The sequence below is a fragment of the Lepidochelys olivacea genome (assembly GCF_965140295.1).
Source record: "Lepidochelys olivacea isolate rLepOli2 genome assembly, chromosome: 8".
In the NCBI taxonomy this organism is placed as follows: Eukaryota; Metazoa; Chordata; order Testudines; family Cheloniidae; genus Lepidochelys; species Lepidochelys olivacea.
In genome coordinates, this window is record NC_140418.1 from 65,715,163 (window position 1) to 65,739,727 (window position 24,565).

The 24,565-nt window shown below is 41.4% G+C and overlaps 1 protein-coding gene and 1 long non-coding RNA gene across 6 annotated transcripts in view; one reads left to right on the forward strand and one right to left on the reverse strand.

Annotated features, from left to right (window-relative positions):
• The first annotated feature begins 786 nt into the window (after positions 1-786).
• NR5A2 (nuclear receptor subfamily 5 group A member 2) overlaps positions 787-24,565 on the forward strand; it is a 115,128-nt gene continuing 91,349 nt past the window's right edge. The window contains exons 1-5 of one of the 5 annotated variants that reach the window (XM_084637319.1): positions 787-1,661; positions 14,207-14,344; positions 18,144-18,262; positions 19,548-19,689; positions 22,450-23,096. In XM_084637319.1, coding sequence (XP_084493445.1) covers positions 1,598-1,661; positions 14,207-14,344; positions 18,144-18,262; positions 19,548-19,689; positions 22,450-23,096 — 1,110 coding nt within the window. In that variant the 5' untranslated portion in view covers positions 787-1,597. Of the gene's footprint in view, positions 1,662-2,019; positions 3,668-13,326; positions 13,605-13,794; positions 13,834-14,206; positions 14,345-18,143; positions 18,263-19,547; positions 19,690-22,449; positions 23,097-24,565 lie in introns of those variants that run through there. The other 4 variants (XM_084637320.1, XM_084637322.1, XM_084637321.1 and 1 more) reach the window with 4 other exon arrangements.
• LOC311525293 lies at positions 10,044-12,976 on the reverse strand. Its single transcript, XR_014712740.1, has 3 exons — positions 12,694-12,976; positions 11,525-11,671; positions 10,044-10,252 (listed from the first exon to the last, which is right to left on the reverse strand). It is a non-coding gene; the product is annotated as an uncharacterized lncRNA (long non-coding RNA).

Consider the following 24,565-nt stretch of genomic DNA (forward strand, 5'->3'; position numbering starts at 1 on the left):
TACTTGCAAAGGTCATAGGGGGAGACAGTGTTATAGCCCAAATTATAACTCCAGTTCAAGATTCCCAGTCCAGACCATTAGAAAACAAATACAGATAATCTCCTACCCCAATGCCCTGCTCTAGCTTCAGTCCTGACCAGAAGAACAGGAGTGAAAAGCAGTTCAATCTGTGCACTATTTAAATTGAGCCAACTGCCATGCCAAAATGTATAAAAGGATGTGTGTGTTGCTTTAGGGCCTGATGCACATTTCACTGAAGTCCTTAGAAAGACTCTCGCTGACTTCAGAGGGCTTTAGATCTGGCCCACAGCACAGTCAATTTTCTCTATTTTGGAATAGACTGGAAATATAGAATTAATGTAAACTGGATATGACAGGCCTGATTCTGAGCTCACAAAAGTTTTACACTGATGAAATTCCATTGGCTTCAGTGAAGTTATTCCTGATCTACACTGGTATAAGAGGAGAAACAAGCTCCATGAGCCAAATTCTGCACTCAGTTACATGGATGTACATGCAGCCTAACTCTATTAAAGTAAATTGAGTTACATTGCATTTACTCCCAGTGTAGCTGAGAACAGAACTTTGTCTCATTGACAGACATGCTCAAAATGACATGTAGTGATCATTTGCACTACACGCCCTTGTAACATTTATTTTCAGCAAAGCATTGTTCAAAGCAATTCTACACATTAGGAAAAGTTTTTGCATTAAAGCAGCTTTAATTGTGAATACAATATTGCCTATACATTATTTTCCTAGGATAATAATGTTTAACTATGGCATAAAGCTCTTGCTTTATTGAAAATATAGTGTATGCTTTTAACCAAATGGCTGTCATCCAAACAAGTTGGGAGATAGTCACCTGTCTAATGAGTAGGTGCAATAAAATGGGTTTGTCTGACAAAAAATCGCCATAGGTTTGCTAATGCTCTTACCCAGGGAATACAGTCCTAAGCAGCTACATAGTCCGAGTTTAAGAAATTAACGTTTGCTTGTTTTGCCATCCAAAGAGTATTTACAGAAGACAAAACAGCCATACTTGTTGGCCGCTGTGCAAAGAGGTGATGACATCGAGAGGACAGGTCACAAGCCTGAGTTTATTGTCATTACACTTACATTGGTACTGGGTTTTATCCACTCAGTATGATCTTCTGACCCCGCAATTTTACAACCTTCCACTCTCTGTGCTTCATAGCACAGCTAAGTTAATCATTTCTCTGCCATTATCTGCCAAGAGTTCTTATCTCTTTTGCTGTCACTTTATAACAGAGTCCTCTTATCAACCTGTGCAGAGTCATGTGACCATGCCGAACCTATCACAAGTTTCAATTCTTCTGATTAGAGAATATCATGAAATGGGATACATGGTTTAGGGCAGGCCACTAATGTTGGAAAAAGTACAGAGTCCATTGAAAGACATACTTGCTACTTTCTGAATTCTTGGATTTGTGTTGTTGTTGTTCATCTTGCTGACTTTCACTGAAGGTTATTGTAGCCTGGGTCTCAAGGCCAGAAAAGTTTACAAACCACACCTTTTGCCAAACTCAATGCTGTACACCCTATACTCAAGGACACTGTATATTTATACCTAATAATGTCTTCTAGTTCTGACAATGGCAACATACAGGAATCTATAAAACATGGACTTACACCAGTTGGTAAGTAAAAGCTTTTCTGTTATGGTAACTGCTTAAATCTGTTAACCATGAGCCGTATCATCCATGCCAAACTGAAAATAACTTAACAACTGTTTAATTTGCACTTTGATTTTATCAGCAAGAATATGAATGCATTAAAATCCCTGTTTAAAATGTTAAGTAAACAGTTGATGATTTAATTGAATAGCTCTCTCTTCTCCCGGTATACTATAATCACTAAATACATAATCTGTCATCACTCTAGTCTAAAAGAGGTATGCATAACATAGTTAATGTAATTATTTGTTACAATTACTAATACTTGTGCAATTGTCATTAAATATATAAAAGGCATAAATACATAAAAATCAGGCCTAAGTCTATTGCATGATTTGAAGTCAATAAAACCTCAGAAGCATTTTCTAGTCTTATCATACCGACATCTAATACATATTTATTTAGATACTGTACAAATGAAGTTAAATATTCATTGAGTGTGAGCAGGGCTGTAAATAAGACAATGCATTTAATATTTTAAAGTATCTTTATAAAGCTCGAGTGCATTCAGCTAGCCTCTGGAATCATCCACTCCACTGGAAAACTGGAAGGCATTTATTTTACTGCATCCAAGCTCTTACTGAATGTTGCATGGTGTGTCTTGTTCTTGATGTTGTTTCTCAGGCGTGGTTTTGGCTGTTTTAGGGGGGGAGGGGTATGCTTCTGTGTTTTAAGCCTTGTCCAGTCTCTCTGAAATTCTCTCTGAATAGTTCTTCCCTTTCATTTATACTTCGCTTTGACCTTCATAAAAATGCCAAATCTCGAATTATTCTGTTTATTCGTTCCTCGGAGTTGGTACAAATTAGATCTAGAGTCGGGATTCTTTTTCCGTAAGGAGACATCTTACTGCATGTCAGCGGAGGGAAGAATGAAATGCCTGCTGAACGCCTGGAAAAGTAGGAAGTGCATAGACAGAACAGCAGAGAATCACTCAAATGCTGGGCGCTGGGGTTAGACCGGGACGTGATTGTGCCAGGCTTGGAGGTGGAGGAATTTTACTTTTAAATGGTTTTCCAAATCTCTTGCGAATCCCGTTTGTGTCCCGTGGCCTGAGCGTGTCCTTTCCGTGCCTTGAGCTAGCCAGGTGTTGATCGTTGTTCAGTTGACAGTCCCGGATTTGCTTGCAAAGGGTCTCCAGTTGCGCCGTCTGGGTTGTACATAGATGCCCAACCAGGGCTCGCGTGAAAGTTACAGTGGGCGAGTGCGACACCCCGGCTGAGCGCAGCCCCAGGCAGGAGGTTTCTCAGCCCCCCGGCAGCGTTGAAATACACCGACGTTGTGTCCTCTTGTGTTTCACTTCTGGGGCTTGGCTTTGTGAGAACTATGGCAGGCGCGAATTTGAGGCTGGACTTTTGCAAGGACGAATTCGAACCCGTGCCCTTGAAAGAAGGGGTACGCCTGGCGGAAAGCCTCCGGGATGGAGACCTCTGCCCCGGGTGGGCTGGGAGCAGAGCGATCTGAGGACCCTCTTTAGCGGGTGCTGCTAGCGGGCTGGGGAATGGCTTCGAGATCTTAGTTTGCCGGCAGTCTAAAGACGAGCAACTGCAGCTGAAACGTGATCTTTATCTCTTGGGACGGGCCGCTGCTTTTCCTTTCACTGAACCCCACGGAAGAACTTAGCTCGGCTTCCCGAGGTGGGTTAGCCAGCCAGCGCCCAGTGACTCCAGAGTCGTCCCCAGGCCAGGCTCCAGTTCTGCGGGGGGCCTTTCCCTTTCGCTTCGCTCTCCCATTCTCCTGGGTCCATCTTTCAGCGAACGACTGGTGGCTACTCAGCGTGTTCTGCTCGCAATGAACCTCTGAAACAATCACCTTCAGCGCCTAAGCCTTGCTGTTTAAACTTGGCCTGGCACAGGTGTACTTCTAGAGCGTGACTGTGTCTCCTTTCAAGTGCAAAGCGGCAGGTTATGTGGGTCAGCGTCCCTATCTACTAGCCAAAGAGTATAGACCTGCGTAAAATGCCCCAGATCAAGGTGAGTAGGCCCATGGGGCTCTTGGGGGACTAGTCCCCTGTGATCGCTTTGAGTAGCGGAAGGCTCTCCACTAATAGCCTTGATGCATCTTCCCAAACTCGAGCCACGCCTTTTCTCTCGCCATCCCAGCCACGGGCTGTTCGGCACAACGAAGTGGGTTTCGTTCGCTTCCCATGCCAGTTGGGGGTATAAATCCATTGCTTTTCATTGCTCAGCTAGCGCGGTGTGAGAGGCACCTTGCGGCCCGCTCTGCTTCAGGAGATTTGTACTGCGTCAAAGCAGCTCTCTAAATTGTGTGTTCCGCTGTGATGAAGGGCCGCATGCTGCTCTCATTTCTTCAGAGGGGTTACTCCAGATTTAGTGAGGGCGGGCTCTGGCCCAGGGATTCCATATGTGTTCCAAATATTGCAAGTTCTGACCCACTTGTCTCAGGACCCTTTGGGAGATTTTTAGGCAGACGTTCTCAGGTAGCCTTAATAGTCATCGGTTGGAATGAGGCTAAAGACACCACAAGAGGTAAACTTAGGTCCATCTGAAGACTGCTGCTCCCCGACATGGTTAGCAGAGAAAGGATCAACCCAAACTGCTACTGTGTGTGTATACCTGTGCTCCTTTAAACCACAATTCTACAAGCTTAAGAAAAACAAGAGAGTTGTTAGTAGAGGAAAATATGAAAAGAGATAGTCTGATTCTGATCTCATTCAGACAGAGGTGAACCAGAACTCCACTGTCCTCAATTGGGTTAATGACCTCAGTGTAAAACCAATATGAGATCAGAACCAGGTCCAGCGTGTGGGTGTGTGTGTGGTGTGTACTTCTACAGTTTACAGGCCAAACATACACTAGTTTAAGTGGGAATAAAATATGGCCCTGTTGCTGAACAATTTAAATACCAAATGTATTTTAAATAATTATAATAGGGCCAAATCCAGCAGCCCTTACTCCAGTTAGCCTAACTCCCAGGACATTAGTGTGATTTTTGCCTGAGTAAGAACTGTACAATGTGGCTCAGAGTATGATATAAAATGTCTGTCTTCTTTTCTTAAAACTGTTGTATAATAAATTGTTGAGTGCATCTCAGGAGTAGGAAAAAATGAAAGAGAATGGTCCATCAGGGGAAGGTTCTAGGCCATATCATAAAGAGAAGTGTAGTACCTAGCACAGTGAGTCCTAGTCCATCACTAGGCCTCCTAGGTACTGCAACAACAGTAACAATAATCATTAATAATATATTAGCATGTATCACATTTATCCCCAACTCAGTTTAAGCTTCCTGTTCATCAAGTGGCAGCTGCAAAAAGTATGTCCCTTACAGAAATATAATGATGCTGCAGAATACCTTATTCACTTACATTTTGTTTACATAGGGGCCATACCCTCAGCTGGTGTAAATTAGTATAGCTCTACTGACAGCATGCACTTTCAAAGTGACTATATTATGTGCATTGTATCTCTGAGACACTGGAACAAATTCAGACAAATGCTGAACCCTGGAAAAAGCCAGTGTAACTCCCAGGAGAGTCTCTGGGCTAAATTCAGTGGTGATCAATGCACTTGGCCAGATTTTGCTGTCACTTATATTGGTGTAAACCTGGAGTAATGCAATTAAAGTAAATGGAGTTACTTCAGTTTATGGCAGTACAAATGAGAACAGAATCTGGATGTCAAGGCGTCATAAAAGAGTTGTAAGTGAATGTAGGTGGCAAAGCACTGTAACCTTGCACCAATTTGGTATTCATTCAATAGATCTGTGTCCAGCTTGCACACTATTGTTTGGAAGTGGTGTAGAAGTAAACTAAATGGCTTCTGCTCTCACTTGCACCAATGTAAACCAGGAATAACTCTACTGAAGTTAAATTAATTTCATTGGTGTAAAACCAGTATAAGCAAGAACAAAGTCAGATCCAGAATTCTTAAAGATAAATCACTCTGGTCTATTTTGCCTTACTCTCAGGGCCTCATTTGCCCTTGGTATAACAGGCACTGAGTGGGCTGGATTCTGATATCTGTTATTCTAGCTTTACAGCAGTGTATCTCCACTAACTTCAGTGGAATTATTTCTAGTTTATACTTGTGTGAGAGGTGAATAAGGGCAATTGACTTCAATGGGCATATCGCCTTCTTAAAACCACAGCTGATTTTGGTCTTCAAAGATAGCCTTCACTTTGTATGCTCACTCAACAATAAAAATCACAATATTTTGCCATTCACAGTTTCTGGCCAACTGATGAACAACATGTGATTCACACTTCCATTCAGAGCACCCATGTGCTTTGTCCATTTATTCAAATTTATACTTTGTGTACATCAGTTACTAGAATTGGACCAGGAATGAATATCGGTGATTAAATCAAAACCTAGCTTTTACTTAGCATTAAGGGCCTGATCCAGCTCCCAGTGGGAGTCTTTCTATTGATTTCTGGAGAAGTTCTATCTTGCCCTTAAAAGGTGAATCAACCTTGGAACATAAGCAGCCCCCTCGTTTTTCCTCACTTCCTGCCTTTTATCTTTTCCTTCCCCTCACCCCAACAAAGGTCATGGTAGGCAACTGGGATTCAGTGAGCTGATGGTGTTCAGCATTCACAGGATCAGACCATGTCATTAAATAGACTTTGGAAAATATTCATCCAGGGCTTCACATTTTTAATGGTTTTACTTTTCTTTACTCAGCCTCTTGTCTCAGGGTTCCTCAGAGAACCAATATACAATTTGTAGACACTTGAGTTATGATTATTTAACTTGCCATTAACTTGAAAAACTGGTTAAGTGGAAGGAAAAAATAATCTATTTGTAACTTCCACCTATGAAATTTTCCAATTTGCATAATACTTACTGCCATCCAAATTTTCTGTAGTCCCCGAGGTAACATCTATATTTCATACTATATTGTATTATATTTACTAAAGTGTTTTTAGGGTTTAATGAGGTAATTGATAAGGTATAGTTTCCAATGTATAGTGCAATATTAATTGACTGACAAAACAGCAAGATTATATTAAAAAGTTGAACCTTGATATGTGTGTGTCCTTTGTACTGTGGATCTGTATTGTGGGGAATTAGGTTTTTGAGAAATTTGGATGAGAATCTCAGCATTTGCAGATAGCTGTAAACTCAAGTTTCACTGTACTTTTTCAAAATAGGGTCCCCTCCTTAATTTCTTACTCCAGCAAAGTTTCCACTAACAAATGTAGTTTTGCCTGATTCAGGGCATGCCCCAATACTGTCAGGACACAAGTTAAATTCTGTACTTGTTTACAACAGTAAGTTTTTGAGTCTGTCATTTTTAAATGTATTATGTCAATCTCGTTTCAAGATACTTTTGAAAATTTGGCTCCTGAGTGACTAAATACTCAACTTTTTTTTCATTTTGATGTAATGGAGTAATTAGACATTATATTTAACTTGCCAAATCTAGTGTTACAAGCATTAACACATTTACACCTACATTACACATTACACATTACACATGCATTCAGTCTGATTCTAGATTCCAGAATAGCTGAGACAAAGTAACAGAGATGATGTCTTCAGTGTCTAAGAGGAAAGGATTGCAGTGTTCACAGATCTCTACCAGGCACCTGGCCATGTGGGTAGGTTAGGAATCAGCTCTTAAACTGTTCCTTATATAGAGTGAAGGGGGAGAATCTGCTGTTATGGTCACCAGTACAGGATGGATGGGTGGGGGAATAATTATAATTTCCTATGGTAATATATATATATATACACAGAGAGAGAGACACACATTTTTCAAGTATAAATTTTTAAGGTTTATTTTAAGACTATATGTGTGAGAGAAATTATATATAAAGTATATGTATATATTGATATATAGATGTATGAGCATAAACTGTATTAATTACAAAGATTAGTTGTTTAAATAAAGTTTTGCAAGCTTCAGCACATAACTGGTAAGGGCGGGGGGAGGAGACCCAAGAAAACTTTTTTGCTATTGAATCAAGGTTACTTGTCCCAGAAATAATAAAGACTTTTTTAAAATCTGGCTGTACAGTATAGAAATCAGTTATCTCTTATGATATAGAGACTTGGGTTTAGTTCGAATACAATTCTTACTTTCTTAATAAAAACAGATGTAGAGTTGTATGTGTACTCCAAGCTACAGCTTTTCTTTTACAGAAAAAAGAAAAGGAGTACTTGTGGCACCTTAGAGACTAACCAATTTATTTGAGCATGAGCTTTTGTGAGCTACAGCTCACTTCATCGTGGAAACCTTTTACAGAGTGAGCTAAACCTCAAATAGTGAAGCAGAAATATGGACAGAGGAACCTAACTAGAACAGTATAGTGATTTCAATAACACTGCAGTAAACATGCTATAGATTTGCAACAGTAAAAGTAGGTGAATGTGATAATTAATAAATAGTAACTAGACAAACGTTAATAAAATAAAGTAGTAAAAGCTAAAGCTCCGATCTTGCAAATCCTTACTCACATGAATAGTATTTACTGTCCTAAATAACGCCGTTGGCACACCATGAGAAATGTCTGTTTGTGTAAGGGGTTAAGGATGGGGCTCTTCTTTGTATTCAACTCTTCTTTGTCTATATGATAAAAACTAAAAATGTCCTCAACTTCAAAAAATTATCAAAGCTGAACAAATTCCCTCCCCCCTCTCCCGACTGCTAATGGCAACAGGTCTGAGCTGTATTTAATCCTTCTCCATTAGATCAGATTTTCCATCTGAAAGGCAAACAGTGAATCGCAAGGGGGAAAAAAACCCGAACACCATTTCTGCCTGAACGTTTGGCTCTCAAGGTGGCCTAATGGGATTGGGTGAAAACTGCAGCCTGGAATAGATTGCAGTTTGCTATTGATGCTGTTAGTTCAGGAAATTCCTCACAGCAACCTTTGGGCACGTGTTGTTCACATATTAAAATGTACCAAAGGTTGTCATTGTTTAATTTCAAATTGGATTGCAGAGTTACAACCACTTTGTCCCACCCTAAACGTCCACCACCACCCCCTTATACACACCTCACCCTCATCTCTTTTAAACCTCAATATCCATACTCCCAGTTTGTTTGCTGTAAGAAAGTTACATTGCAACCTAAAGCTAATGGGAAATTATAAACTCGAGTTTTGGTATGACTATTGAAGGTGGGAATATTTTACTCCCAAACCATAAATTGCAAACGTGAAATTTGCTTGTAAAACACCTTATTGCATAATATTTGTATTGAGATTTGTAAGAGAATTAAGCAGGGATCAGCTGGGTATTGTGTCGTGTCCCTACCTGCATGGGCTGGAAGGTACATCAACTAGTAGGAGGTGAAGTCATTACAACTCACTGGTGATGACTCATTTCGCAATAAAAAAAAAATACAATCACAGAGATACTTTACCACTTACCTGACCAGGTTTATTCGTCATATAACATGTCCTGCAAGTTTCACTCTACGCTGCAAGGTGTTTATAAGGCATGGGTGCGTTCCAGTGTGCAGCAGTAAGTTTTATTGTTCTTTAAAAATAGCACTGCAGTCAATAATTGATTGTGTCGAAATAGTTGTGTATTTCGGAGTGGAGGGGATCGACACCCTCAGTAAGGTAACTGTGAATCACTCAAGCTCGTAAATGTAATAGACTTTTGAAAAGGTTGATCACCTGCGACGTATATTTTACAGCCTGACTCACTCACTGTGTATTGCGTTTTACATCGGATCAGAAAGGTGTGGTTTTGGTTTTCACTTCTCTAGACCGGGCAGTTTACTTTCTAACGCCTCCTTCTGCGAGATTTGGATTAGAGCACTAACAATCCCTAGCGCCTCAAACCCAAGGTATTAAATACAAGACTTCCAGTCTAATGGGAAAAAACAACCAACTCCTTCTCTTAAGGGACTTGCAGTGACTTCATGTCACTCTTCCCTTTCTCTGTCTGAGAGACGTGGGTATGCTTCACATTCTGATTGACAGAAAGCAAGCACGGAAAAGAAATGTGTGCGCATGTGGTCGGGGAGATGAAGTATAAAGCGCATGAATTGTTCAGGAAGAGAGCATGTCTCCCATTGTAAAGAGATCCCTTGCGTTTCATGCTCTCCGAAGTTGACACGAGCAGCTAAACACTGGCTCCTCTGCTGTATTTTGTGAGGGGACGTATCAAGTGAGTGGGCTATGGACAGGCTGCGCGTTTGTGGCTCTTTGCCTTCCATCTACAGACACAGTTTGTCATGCTGATCTTTGCAATGTGAACTTTCAGCAGAGGCAAAAAAGAGAGTGCAAATCCTCTCCACCCTAAACATTAGTATAGAAGTAAGAGGACTCTTGCCAACAGCAAAGTTACAATTTGCTCTCATTTATTTCTTAATGGGATCTGGGGGAGTGGGGGGGTTCTTCTGCTAGAGCTGCCTGCCTTTGTGGTCAGATAAAGCAAACCCTCTCCCCTGCAGGACACTTTACCCTAAGCAAAGCAGAAGGAAGGTAGCCTCGCATTTGTTGCTCACAGGAACGCCCATCAAAGTTCGAAATGTTCCTGCTTAGCTGGAAAGCCTTTAGGAGCGCCCAGCTTTGGGCCTCTTTCAAGTTCCCAAGAATTGGAGCTGGCCTTGAACTTCCACGACCATGGAGCCCTGCACTGTGAAAACAAAAAGAGCAGAGGAAGTTCCCGATTAAAAAAATAAAAAGATAAATAATCAGCCCGTGTTTTTAATGGAATTGTACATACATTTAAACGGGAAAACATAAATATTCCAGAGCTGTGCTCCTTGCACTAATCAAGGCTGCTAGAGGCTCCCCAAGCCATCATCTTTTATTATTATAATTACACGCGTCAATCAAGACCTTCAGGCTACATCAGAACAAGCCAGGCAAACTCTGGAGAGAAGTCACATTAAAAAGTTTGGAGAACTTGGTAAGGAATGGCGAAGGGATTAGAAGAGAGGGTAATTAAGGTTGCTCAAGGCAATTGTGAGAGCTAAAGCTCCATGTTAAATTTAACGTAGCCACGAGGGAGCAGGTATAATTTATAATGGTTACTGCCCTAAAGTGTTACTTCGGAGAAATGTAGATGTTTAATAACCACTCCAAAGTATTTTCATCGACACTAATAACTCCTGGAGTAGCTTTGCAATGTACCATTTGAACTCCTTCCAAGTCAGGCCCCTGTGGAGTGATACTGCCTGTAACATTGACTCCACAAGTCCTAGTTAAACAGAGACTTAAGCACTAAAGAGTCATTTAGAGGGTGGATTCTGTTTATACCTGAGTGGGAGTAAACCACTGGGGGGGTGATGGGGTTGTAGAGAGTAGAGATAGACATAGAGAGCTATAAATGAAGCAATAGGTAGAATCTTCACAAAGAAGACTGGCTCGTATTGATGTGAAAATAAGTAATGGGGAAAATCTGAACATTAAGGGCTCGATCTTAACCAGAGTAGATTTGAGCGCTCAAAACTCCCATTGATTTCAATGCATAATCTGGTCCCAGACGAACTATGAGACTGAGCTATACTGTCCTAGTTGGCATGATCTTTTTCTGCTTTTGCCTTGGTGGGCTAAAATGTTGATCTTCTTTACTCACCAGAAAGAGCGGGAGAAACTAAATGGATTGTCTCGCTGCGAGTTTATCGGACAAACAACATGAAATCACTTTCCCCGGAACAATATACTGCAGAGAGGGATAGAGAACGGCCCTTCTTATTTGCCGAGGAAACCTTAGAGAGCTGTAGGACTGAGGATCTGTATATAGGTATTAATCTAACTTTCCAAGGTCTGTTGTAAATATTGTCATAGGCTGTGCCTTTCATAATTTATGTCCTGCGGGGAGGTAAAGTGGGGTGGGAGGGACAGGGCACAGATCCCTCTAACAGAGAACGAGGTGCTTTTAAAATAGGACACAGATAGCTACCTTTGCTCCCTTTGGAACGAGTGGGCATGTAGGGAGAGAAGCAGCGTCAGTCTATCCTGTTACATGTCTCCAAATCAGAATTTTCCGTCTAAGACCGGCTCTTCGAAAACACCTCTGTGTTTTTATCCATTGATCTGCTCCTCTTTGCTGCGGAGACAGGAAGCCCAAAGTGTTCTCCTCTAATCCATAGCTGAACCAAAAGCAACTTCCATCAGATCCACTTTTGTGACCCTTTGCCTCTATTCTGAAGGTATTACAACTGCTGAGCCCATTCAACCTGAGCTTACAACAATTTTATAGAAGCAAAGTCTATAGGTTTGAAAAAATAAGTAAATAATACATCTACAAATGCCAAGATGGTATGGTCTCATCTCATACTCGTCTGCTCCCCTGAGAGGAAGGCATCTTTCAGGGGACACTCAAACAGCCCTCCATAGTAAGATAGCTGCGCCGGTATTTATTTTTAAAACCTGTCCACAAGAGAATTGGAGAGATAGAATTCCAGGTTTGGAAATCATGTTAATATTGAGCAGGATTTTTTTTCCCCAAATTGGCTATTTCAATATTTTTAAGTTGCAACACTTACAGGTCTGATTCCCTCCCCACATTTAACCCGTCCCAAGAATATCAAGTCCGGAAGTCTCATAAAAGAAAGAGAGAAAGAAAGAAACCTATTTTTCAGTAACACTGTCGTTTGGAGATATCCAGATCTCCAGGAAATTAAGTTTAGAGTTTTAACTTTTAACTGCTTGATGGGAAAAGTTCAAACTAACTAAGCACAGAGCACAACCGACTCCGTTATCGCTCTTAAATGACTTTTTGCCACTTTTCCATCAGCACTTTGGTGATCAAAATTGTTTAATAAAGTTAGAGCAATAATTACCTTTTATAGAATCTGGATTAACAGTCATGAACCTTTATTTTCCATACACTATTATAGTCAATAGCATGTAATACTTACAGTTCAAAGGGATTTTTATTTTCCAAATATTTATATTTTTCAATAAACGTGAACATGATTAACAAGCCATAGAAAAATAATCATATTAACTGTCAGATAGAGGAGGTTTTGATTGTTTTGAAGATGGAAATAATGCTTGCTCATCTAATGTCAACAAAATAGATATATGTTAATACAACTAATTTGAATATCACAGCAATTGTATTACCTCGACTAGTGGACGGTGAGTTTTGATTGAAATATTTCTGCTCCTCGTGCTACTCAAATAGAATACATTAAAATCTTTGAAATCCCATTCACTAGAATGGACTGCGAATGGCTGCAATAACTGTGGGATTGCAAAAGCTGGCACCGATAATTAAATATTCTAGCATTTAAAAAATACTATTTGAACGAGGTCTTTCTGGTAACGTTTAGGTTGGTGCCATTTACTGCACTTTTAGTCGGCAGGTTGGCTGTTGTTTGACAGATTGCTCTTTAGGACGTTTGCTTTATTTAAGTTATGTAGCTCGTCTTGATACGTCTCACAAGACGCTAGAAAATGTAGAATTAATACAGAAAACCCAACTGTACCTCCATTAGGTCTCCATCGGACTGTAAGAAGGAAATGTAAACAAGGGGGATCGAGGCAGTGTTTGCAAAGATATACAATTCCTTCATAATAGTGGGGCGGGGGGTGATAGCTTCCCACCTGAGTCCATGTACAGGCGGCGAGCCTAGGACCATGTGCGACAACGTACTCTCTACTGGAGAGAGTTCAACTCCAGCTGTCGCTGCTGTGGGGCGGGGAATAGCCCTGATGGGTGAAAATGGGAGAGACAAAAACGTCTCTTATCAGTCCTGCACATACCCCCTGTGCCCGCACAATGGCTGGGTGAGAGTGTAAGGCAAGAGCGCGGCTGCACAGTTAGGAAACAGCCTGCGATGACTAAAGAAGACCCCTTAGCCCTGCCTTCCACGGAGCAGGAATAATGCATTGCCCGGCTCCTTCCTTGCACGGCACCTTCATGTCTTAGTTCCCCTGGATGCAGAGATCACCTGGCTTGCTAGGGGTGTTTGCAAGCTGCTGGCCGGTGCTCCTCGCTCCCTTAGGCGGCCCGTGCCTGTTTTACTAGCCCTGTAATATCAGGGTGATTTAACAACTGTAACGGGGGGAGGGGGGGCTTTAGTGAAGGGGGAAGGGTTGGTTGCAGATTGTGCCTCTTCCTCATTGGCTGGAGCGGCAGTGTCAGCCTCCCCCCCGGGAGCCCTCACACTCGCTATCTCCCCAGCCCCCCTCCCCCAACCCCAGCCGGCTGGGAAGCGCCTCTTCACGGTGCATGTGGAGTAAACAAGGCAGGACCGCAAGGTCTGAACTTCGCAACTCCACACTTGTGAGAGGGCGAGAGCCGCGGCTGGAGGGAGCCCCTGCCAGGCCGAGGGGAGGAGAAGAAGCGGGGCGGGGAACCCGGCCAGCAGCTCACCAGCCCCGCCGCAGCGCGGCTTCCCCGGGCTGGCGCTCAGCCTGGCTGCCGCCGCTCTCCGCCCGAGCTGCGCCGCGGGCTCCCGGGCTGCCCCCTGGCGCGCGCCGAGCCCCAGCGCCCCACGCGCGCGGCCCTAGCGGGCGGCGGCGCTAGGTGTGGGCAGCAGCGGGGCGCGCGGGGCACGGGCCGGAGTAGGGGGTGGACGCCGGCGCCGCCGCTCGCCCCCTCTCCGAGCTAAATCTGTGCTGCCGTGCCCAGGTGCCGCTCTCCCGGACGGACACGGAGCCCCCATCCCGGCCCGCAGCCGCCTTGTCATGCTGCCCAAAGTGGAGACGGAAGCCCTGGGACTCGCCCGAGCGAATGGGGAGCAGGGGCAGATGCCGGAAAACATGCAAGGTAAGCACAGGGGGGCTCGCTCCTGCGGTACCTGCCGGGCAGGGCTCCGAGCCCCGGGGGCAGAGCTCCGCGGCTCCCTCCATAAAAAGTTGGGGGCTCCTGAGCAAGCGGTTGCGGAGGTTTCTAAAGCGATTGCCAGTTAGCCACTTCGAGCCGGCAGGGCTTAGCGGCACCGCCCGCTGGAGCCGGGCTGAGCCGGGCAGCTGAGCCTGACAATTGGGAAGTTCGCTGAACTTCCAGAACCGAGTTACTAAAAGCTTGGGGGGCGCGGGGGTGGGGTTAAAGCCTTCGGAAATTCAGCACGAAAGCAATGAATGGGAGGGAGAGCTACGTGTAACGATCCGAATCTACCCTCTGCCCCCGGTGCATGGGAGACGTGACACGGTGCAGTCGTATCCTCAAAGCATCAGACGCAGGGTTGAGCTGTTAAGGGAAACTCGGACCCGCTGTCTAGTATTTTAAGGGGGGAATGGGGCCTATGGGAGCGGGGATTTGCAGTTCCCCTTTATTTTCCTAGCTCCTGATTGCTCGCAAGAAAACATATCCATCCCACTGGCTCTATTTTAAAAGTGTTTTATTAAAAAAAAAAAAAAAAAAGGCAGCTCCAGATTCTGGCGCGCGTGAGAGAGCCTCTGAAGTTTCTCTCAAGCAAACGAGGGGGTGACATCAGGAAAATCCCTACAGCAATTCCATACTCGCCCTTTGCACGACCCAGATTCTGTCTCTGCTCTCGAAATGCTCCTCGCCACCCCTTTACAACTTTACCTGGCATAGACTCGAAGGAATAAGGCTTGGAGACTGACGCCTCGAAGGCATCCGAAATACACAGCTGTCAGGGGACCATTTCCAAGCAGGGTTTTAGCCATTCTGATGCGTTATTAGCGGTCGTTTTCTGGGCTGTTCCTGTCGGTTTGCTAATTGCATTTATGGCTTTGTGTGAGAGTAAGTGTGGTAATAAGGGCAGCTTGTCTTTCAGTTCAAATAACACAGGTGATCAACCAGATGCGTTGGGAAACTTTGATTCAGCAAGTCCTGAAACTGACGGCGTATTTATGCCTCTGAATTTCATTCCTGGGTGGGCAGAGAATGCAGGCGTTGGAGCTGAGGCGTTGGGTACCATAGTTTAGCAGGAAGATCTTTTTAAAGTCCTAACTCCAGAGCGGAGCTGGAAACTTTCTGTCTGAAACCCAGAGACTTTCGCTTTAACCTGCGTGAATTTTGAGCTCGGGACAGGAGATTTGAACGCTCTTTCCGAGAAGTGACTGTGAGCGGCACGGGAACCAGTGATTTTCAGCTCGCTCCCGAGCTCAGTTAAAGGTGGTCCTTATTTGCCATGCTAAAGGCAGGGGGCTTTCGCTGTGTCACAGAGAGATTCGGCATCAGCGCTGGAGTTGCACCCCATTCACACCCCTAAATGGAGGAGCAGAGAGGATCCCCTAAATGCTGGGTCTCCATTTCGGGCATTCTCCACATCCTATAGTCCCAGGTGTCTGGTGGGGCTAGCTGGCCAGAGACACAGCGGTAATTCTTCACTGTAGAAATGCCCCATTTTAACACAATGTGCTCCTCAACTCCTGAAGGGGGTAGGATTGAGGGCTCTGGGCGACCCTTTAGCAGAAACTTCTCTACCGGTCGCTTGTTTCAGCCTAAATTGTTCGATTTCAAGGGGCCCTTTTCTGTCTTGAGGCTAATGGGACGCAGAAATTGTAAGGGGATTGGGGTGTCAGGGTAATTCAGACTTTTTCTTTGGATGTGTCTCGCTCAACACTGTGTTATCCTGCAACGCTCCCGGACAGCGCTTGGGAAAAAATCCTTGTTTTCCCTACTGACCCCTTTGACCGTTTATTTTCTCTTGTGACACCGGGAACTTTGTTCTTGCGTCGGCCCCTGCAGCCCAGACAAAGTGAGGAGAAGGAAGGGACTGGTCGTTCTCTCTCTCCTCTTGTGTATTTATTGCTTGCATACCGTGAGCAGAGAAACTGCATTCATCCGCTCTTTAATCTTAAAGAATCGTCCACCTAAGGTCAGGTATATAAAAGAAATCAACAAGCGTGGAGATGGTAGCTGGAGAGCCCATAGCGTATAACACACACACACTACTCTCTGATCAGATTGGCCCTGATTCATAAACCGTGAAGAAGTCGTTCTGAAAATATTTTCTCTCGGCTATTTCACGCCGTGTTAATTTCACTCCAGTTCCCTCTCTAGTTCCCAGAGAGAGCCTGGGGGTTCTTTCCTTAGGGGACACGGCTGCTGTTAGTTACTTAAGTCTTAGCACATCTTTTTCTTAACCCAGAGACTCTTAACTCCAAGACATCCTCAGCCGCTTTCTGGGGGATCTCTCCCTTGCTACAACTACTTAGATGTAACTCCCTTAGATGACTCAAAAACGTGATAGCGGTTTGATTCTAGGGGAACAAAATAATAACTTCTGCCGCTGCTGTGTCCATCACCCCCTTACAGAGATCATTGATTACATTACAAACCAGGCAGCTGCCTGGTGTATTTTGCAGCAGGAAAAGAGAAGGAAATTGGCTCTGCGGTGAGCGATGGGAGGGGTTTTTTTTGGGGGGGGGAGGATAATCAGACCTGCTGGGTGCGCTGGTTGTGGGGTGAATCCGGATCAATTCTCTCTCTCTTTCATTCAGGTCCTTTCGCACCCCCTCATCTCCCAGCTCCTCCTCCACCTTTCCTCGGAGTGGCAGAGGCCGCATTAGATTCCTACAGACAGTTTTTTTCCTTCAGGGTTTTGTCTAAATGGCATAGGGGTATTTGGGAAAATCAGGGTAGAGGAACTGCTGCGTTTCCTGTTTACATTCTGTACATCTTTTAGATCTCCCGCAAACACTGATTACTTTTGTCCGAGGAAGTTGGTTACTTGCGCCTGGGACCTTCATCCTGGATCGTTGGGGTTTGATTTGGGTTTAATTTAGCATGGCGATTATATAAAATTAATTAGGTTTAGGTACTTTACCACCTCATCTCTCCAAAAAAACAATCCCAGTGCCTTCTGCTTGTCTCCTTCTTTGCTGTTCTCTAGTTTCCGGGGGTTAAAAATGTTTGGAGGCAAAAGTAAATAAAATGGGAAACAATAAGAAATGTGAACACTTAATATTAAAACTGATCGATTTAGGTATTACAGGAAGCAGGCTTTTGTTAAAGATGAGCCTGATCAGAATCAAGCACACAAGGTTTTGGGGGTCAGGACAGCATTTTAACTTGGTGCTGTAAGTAATTTACATTCAACACACTAGGAGAGTGCTGGTTATGTGGGTTTCAAGTTTAGATAAAGTAAATATTTACAGATTGGTATTATTTTAACAAAACTTTAAAGGAAGCAAACCTAGTTAAAGTTAGTTTACATACATCAGTGAGATTTAACCTTGTCAATTTTGGTTCTGACTTTTCAAAGCACTTTCCTGATAAGTGGTGAAATTAAATTATTTAACATAGTTTCTGGTTTGATGGACTGTAGATGGTTTAAGAGCACTGGAATTCTGAATAACTCTAGAATTTTTTCTTACAACACAAAACTTTGAAGTTTATACTTTTGTTTACTTGTGAAGAGTCCATATTGTTTTGCTGTTGAATGAAAAATTCCATGTTTCTGTGTGAGTTGTGATGGTGGGATGTTTTGTTTGTTTGGATTTTTTTAAAGTCTTTTTATTTAATTTGCAGAAGGTGTTTAATGAATTGTTTCCTCAGGTCAAAATTAATGTCTGATAGTTGGAGCTGAGGAAAGCATTTTTGAACTACTAATGTAAATGCTCATTGAATGTGTTATTTCTGTTTTTTCCAGTGTCTCAGTTTAAAATGGTGAATTACTCTTACGATGAAGACCTGGAAGAACTGTGTCCAGTTTGTGGAGATAAAGTGTCTGGTTACCATTATGGACTTCTCACCTGTGAAAGCTGCAAGGTTTAGTACAAATTACTTAATAGAATGCAAATCAAAATGGTTTAAAATGTTTTAAAATGTTAAAGGAAAGTGCTGGTAAAAATAAACAAACAGGGGTTTGGCTTCTTTCTGATTCCATTTATTGTTAGATTCACACCCAAAATTTTGAAAAACCTCATTTGCCCAAATGGAAAAAAACAAGAAGTTAGATTGTTTTGTTGTATGTCTGTGTCCACTGCTTTTAAATATTTTGTTGTTGTGAAGTGATAGAGTTGTAGAACTTTCAGTCCTAAGTGACTCAACTATTGATTTTAGGTGATTTATATACATTTAGAGTACTATTGTTCCTGTAGGATAAAGTGACAAACTGGTATCCTCAATACATTTCAGTTTTACAAAATCTAATGCCACTGTTCCAAGGTTTTCCCTTTCAATATAAAAATGTAAATTTCTGTTGTCATCACAACTTCATGCTTATTTTTCCTACAAAGTATTTTATTTTAGTATTTACTTGGACATGTACACAATTAAAGTCAAGCAAATAATTTCTTGCAGTATATTAAATAAAGAATAGTCACACATGTAATTTATCCTGTGCACATATTTGGAAACTAAATCCATATCTAATGAAACCAACTATTAAATATAGTTGAGCCTTGTAAGTGAAGGCAATAATTTGTCATGAATAAACCTTTTAAAGTTATATACAACCATTTAAATCGGTTTTCTAAGAGCAGAATCTCTTACCCTCTACACCAGAACAATGCAATTTTAAACATTTCACTGTATGGAAAGCAGAATAAACCTAGCAAATCGCATTTTTGTTTTAAAAAAATTGTATCGAGACAATAAAAGTGAAATATTTATTATGCCTCTGGTATACACCATAACAATATACAAAGAGCCAATGTATCTTATGTTTCTCTTACATTTTGCATCATGTATTCCATATAAGAATACTTGAATAAGGCAGGCTTCAGTCATTTTATGAATATTAAAGAGCAGACAAAAGAGATACTGGTCAGCATCAGTGTTTATGGTCATATTGTCAGGGATGCAGTGGCATACAGACAAGTCTCACCAGTCTTTGACGGAAGTCTACAAAAAACACAGTACTACTACCAGAAAAACTCCTCTCTAGTCTAGCAGTTTTCTCCAGGGTATATCTTGCTGAAATCTAAAATAAACCACGTAACCTCATAAGTGTTTGAGTGGTATATGACAAGTTTCTGACAAATTTCCATAAAATAAAATGCTGAAACCTACTGTTAAAGTGAAACGGGCTGACTCTTTGTCTATCATACAGGGATTCTTTAAACGAACGGTCCAGAATAACAAAAGGTACACGTGTATAGAAAATCAGAACTGCCAGATTGACAAAACACAGAGAAAGCGCTGCCCTTACTGTCGATTTCAAAAATGCCTAAGTGTTGGAATGAAGTTAGAAGGTAAGAATTATTACTGTTATTGTATATTTATAATCTATACAAACTATTGAAAATATTACATACATTTTAGTTTTATACAAATTATGTTGCATATAATTTACCATACCCATTTAAAAATACTTGCTAGTAACTTACTATATGCTGCTCTTGTATGTTTTAAATAAAGGATATTTTTAATCTATTCATAAGTAGTAGCAGGTCAATTATAAGTTAAAGCTAGTTAAAACCACAAGAAAAAATTGAAAACATTTGATTTATAGATAGCTTGATGCATTTAGGAGTACTTGGATGAAAGAGTAAGAATAGCATGGAAATTACTTTTTAAACTTTATAGGAACAAACAGAATTAATTCAGAATAAAAACAGAATACAGAATGGGGAATTAATAATTGCAACTAATTTCTGGTCTTTAGTATCAGGGATTATTTTATTTAATTTATATTTTATAGAGTATTTTGTTTTTGTTGTGGTTTTGTTTTGCAATATCCATCTTAAAGAGAATGTGAAATAAAGAAAAATTAAGAGTCTTTCCTCATGCAAAATTGCAACGGATTTCAATGGGAGTTCAGTACACAGAGTGACTAAAGAATTGAGCTAAAAATAGGGGTAAAATAATCTCCAAAAGTATGTCGTAAAGCTATTATGAATAGGTATACTTTCACAATGAGATTTCTTGAAAAATTTAAAGGAAATACAAGATTTTAGAGTTCAGAAAGATCATTCACATACAGAGAAGAATGGTAATACTACAAGAGTCTATTGAAATAATAGAACGCAAAATTACTGTCAAGAGATTAGTAAGAGAATCTTGGCAGTTCAACACAACACATTCTAAACATATCATTTACACTTAGGCCCAGATTCTACAGTCAATGGGAATTTTGCCTGAGTAAGAAATGCAGGATCAGAATTGAACATTCTTTACTCATGCAAAACTCTTATTGTAATGAATAAGTTTTGCCTGAGTTAAGACTGCAGGATCATGCCAGTATTACAATGGAAATATGTAGATATAAATGCAAATATGCATTCAAATATACAGACACCCTCCCACAATTTAGTAAATACAACACTCATTACATTTGCCCACAGTGCACAGATAAAACTGGTATATTGCAATGAGCTAAACATCTTGGGTTGCAGTATATCCCTCTGAAAACTAGTGGTAAAATAAGTCATTTAATGTTTTTGTCAGTATGGACATTTATCAGGTTGAAAATATATTGCATAACTGCTACTTCTAACTGTTTTTAATGATAGATAATCATACAGGGCCAAATTCTGTAATCGTATGATTACATACAACTCACTTTTGTGCAACTCCTACTGAAATCAAAGTATCTCAGGGTGGAATTTGACCTATAATATTTAATTGTGCAGCATGTTGCAACTGTTTTGAGAAGGATGCTTATATATGTTACATTTATCAGCAAAATATTGTACAAGACTTTTCAGTTTCCTGTAATATTCATAAGGAATAGTGTTAGCAGCAAAAAATGCTTTAACTACAGCATTAACTAAAACTGAGAGAGACTATAAAAGATTTATCTTTATATCCTTCTGTCACATCTGTACAACTTCTCTTTCTCTATCTGGAAAATTGGAAGAACACATGCTTTCATAATTATAAATGCCTGTAACATTTATATATCTATTTCCCTGATAGTGATATGTGGACTTGAATTCTAGTTAATAAATTACCGTGTATACCAAAAATCATTAATTGTTAAAGTCTTCATGATAATTTACAGTATTGTGTACCTAGGATTCATAATAAATTTTTAATGTTACACTAATCCCTAAGATAAAAAGCTCAAGAACTTAACCTCCAGCAATCTCAGTAGTCTCATCATGTCACCAAGCTGTCAGAGGTTCCTGTTTCTATCTAATTGCCATTGGGCAAGGTGGGCTTGGCGAGAACTACTCGCTAGTCCATTAGATATATGCCATAGTGACAGATACTGCTGTGACAGAGACCACCAATATGATTCCTGAGGCAGCTGTTGAAGTAGATTTGTTTTAATTATTTCTGATTCCAGAGATATTACAAGCTATAACATTGTCAGTAGTTTCTGAGTCAGTTCAACCTTCTGTGTGGAATATGGCAAGCGGGCAGCTTTCTCTATGCCTATTCAAATTGCATTTGAAACATCTCTAGAAAATGAGGAATGTTCCTTAAACATTTGCAACAATATACATAAACCATAAAGGAAATAATCTTTAATTTTTGCCAAAGAAACCAGATTCACCTTTATGCCTATTGAGCATTTTACAGCTTACATTTCAGACAATTTTTGTGTAATGGTGGTATGCAATAATGGAATGATTATCATGAGATAACATGGCCCTCAGGATACTTCTCAGATGAGTTCAGGACAGAAGCCATTTTTTTCCCAATGATACCGTGGGTTGCAGTTAAAAAAAAGTATGAGATCTCAACAGGAATCACGTTATCTCATCATGTGTGAAATTTGTTCAGCCAACCACTGTGTTTGTCCCTAATTATTACATTTTAAATGACCTAAACAATGAGTTCATACATGTTAAGAATATTTGTCCAATAGGTAACTAAGACAATTAAAATTCATTAAATCAAAAGATTTTTTTTCCTTTTGGAATAATCATGATATTTTGATCAAAGTAAATTAAGGGAGTGCTGCTGTCTTGCCACTCTTTCCTAAACGTGTGTTCAACTCAAGAATGTTAGTTACCTGCTTAAGTTTTAACGAATATCTTACTTCCTTCTCTTTTCCCCAACAGCTGTGAGAGCTGACCGAATGCGTGGGGGTAGAAACAAATTTGGACCAATGTACAAGAGAGACAGGGCACTGAAGCAGCAGAAGAAAGCCCTTATCCGAGCAAATGGACTTAAACTGGAAGCCATGACTCAAGTGATCCAAGCAATGCCCACTGACCTGACAATATCCTCTGCAATCCAGAATATCCACTCTGCTTCCAAAGGCCTACCTCTGAACCATACTGCCTTGCCTCCTACAGACTATGACAGAAGTCCCTTTGTAACCTCTCCAATTAGCATGACAATGCCGCCTCATGGCAGCCTACAAGGTTACCAAACCTATGGCCACTTTCCAAGCCGTGCTATCAAGTCTGAGTATCCTGACCCTTACACTAGCTCTCCAGAGTCAATAATGGGCTACTCATACATGGATAGTTATCAGACAAGCTCACCAGCAAGTATTCCACATCTGATATTGGAACTCTTGAAGTGCGAGCCAGATGAGCCACAAGTCCAGGCTAAGATCATGGCATATTTGCAGCAGGAGCAAGCTAACAGAAGCAAACATGAAAAGCTCAACACATTTGGGCTTATGTGTAAAATGGCTGACCAAACCCTCTTCTCCATTGTTGAGTGGGCAAGGAGTAGCATCTTTTTTAGAGAACTTAAGGTAGGTAAAAAGCTCGTATTATTTTAGATACAGGTTTTTAAGCAAGAGAATATGATTTATTTTGTTAAAATGCATCACACTTGCTTACTTTACTTCGGCTTCATGTAGGTTTACTATAATGAGAATAAACTTTCAATTGATTTTGCTATTTTAGCCTATTATGTGGGATATAAGAAAGACTAGACACTGTTCCGCCTTTTTTATATTTAATGCATCTCCCTCTCTCTCTCGCTCTCCCTCTGATCAGAAATCATTTACTCTTCTAAATACATCCATTGAGTATACTGTATGCAAGTTACACCACTATAGGTAGCATTTACCTAATTGGTCCTGTTACTGTAGTCACATATGGGGAAAAAACACTTTATACACTTATGTATATACAGCCCCAAAATTACTGTGTACCACTGGAGCATGGGACCTGATGAAGAGCAAGCAATGGTGGCTTAAGTTCTCCTTTGCACTCCCCTGATCCTAGAGGTACCAATGGACTGCTTTAACCCATGCTGGCTGCAGCAGCCCCTTAGAGGCTGTTACTCAGGCCAAGGTTTGCCAGAGCACTAAACAGCTGGAACCCCTAACACACATGAATGACAGCTCTATGATAGCCAGGAATTCCCTCACAGCAAGGGATTCCCCAGTTGATTTGTTAGGGCAGCTTTATGGCCCAATTGTGCAATTGGTCTGGCATAGAAGAACTGGGGAAGTGGGGTGGGGGGCAAACATCAGGCCCAGAATGTTAGAGGGGTAAACAAGAGCATTCTCTACCCACTAGCTTAATAGGGGGATCGCTCTTGAATGACCAAATGGTCTCTTTCTGTCCCCAAAAGAGAAGATGCATTGGAATCCACCTCTGAAACTTCCTGCTCTAGTTCCTGTTTCTGCATTTCCTTCTGCTACTCAGGGAGATGCTGTTGCTTCAACATCATTTGTTATACAGCCTTGTGACAGTCATTGGTTCCTTGCAGGCTGACTCTGTAGCCAATGGAAGGTAACCCAGTATGCTGATAGAACTGCTGCTGCAGAGTTTCACTGAGCACTGAAACCTCCATTGTGAATCAGGAGCACTGATGGGGGACCCTGTTAAAAAAGGCACAGGTACACAATAGGACGCTCGCTGCATCAGAGTTGCTGGCTGTTATAAGCATGACGATGCTAAGACACATTTGGAGTGATCTCTGAAGGCCAGTTCAAAGGAAGCTAAAGGAACCTCGTGCTACCTAGGCAGCTGAAGTATGGGTGACTCTGACCTCAGATGTCTGTTCCCACTCCATTCATGAGAGTAGTTGCAGGAGCAGTGCATACTAAGCCTGAATGATGAGGAAGGTCATTTAGAGGGAAGGTGATTTAAAAAGGAAAAATAAATGTATAATTTCTTCTGATTTATTTGCAAATATAAATTATTTAAGATTTTATAATGAGCCATGTGCTCTATTTTAAATAACTTTAAGCTACAAAATGCAGAAACA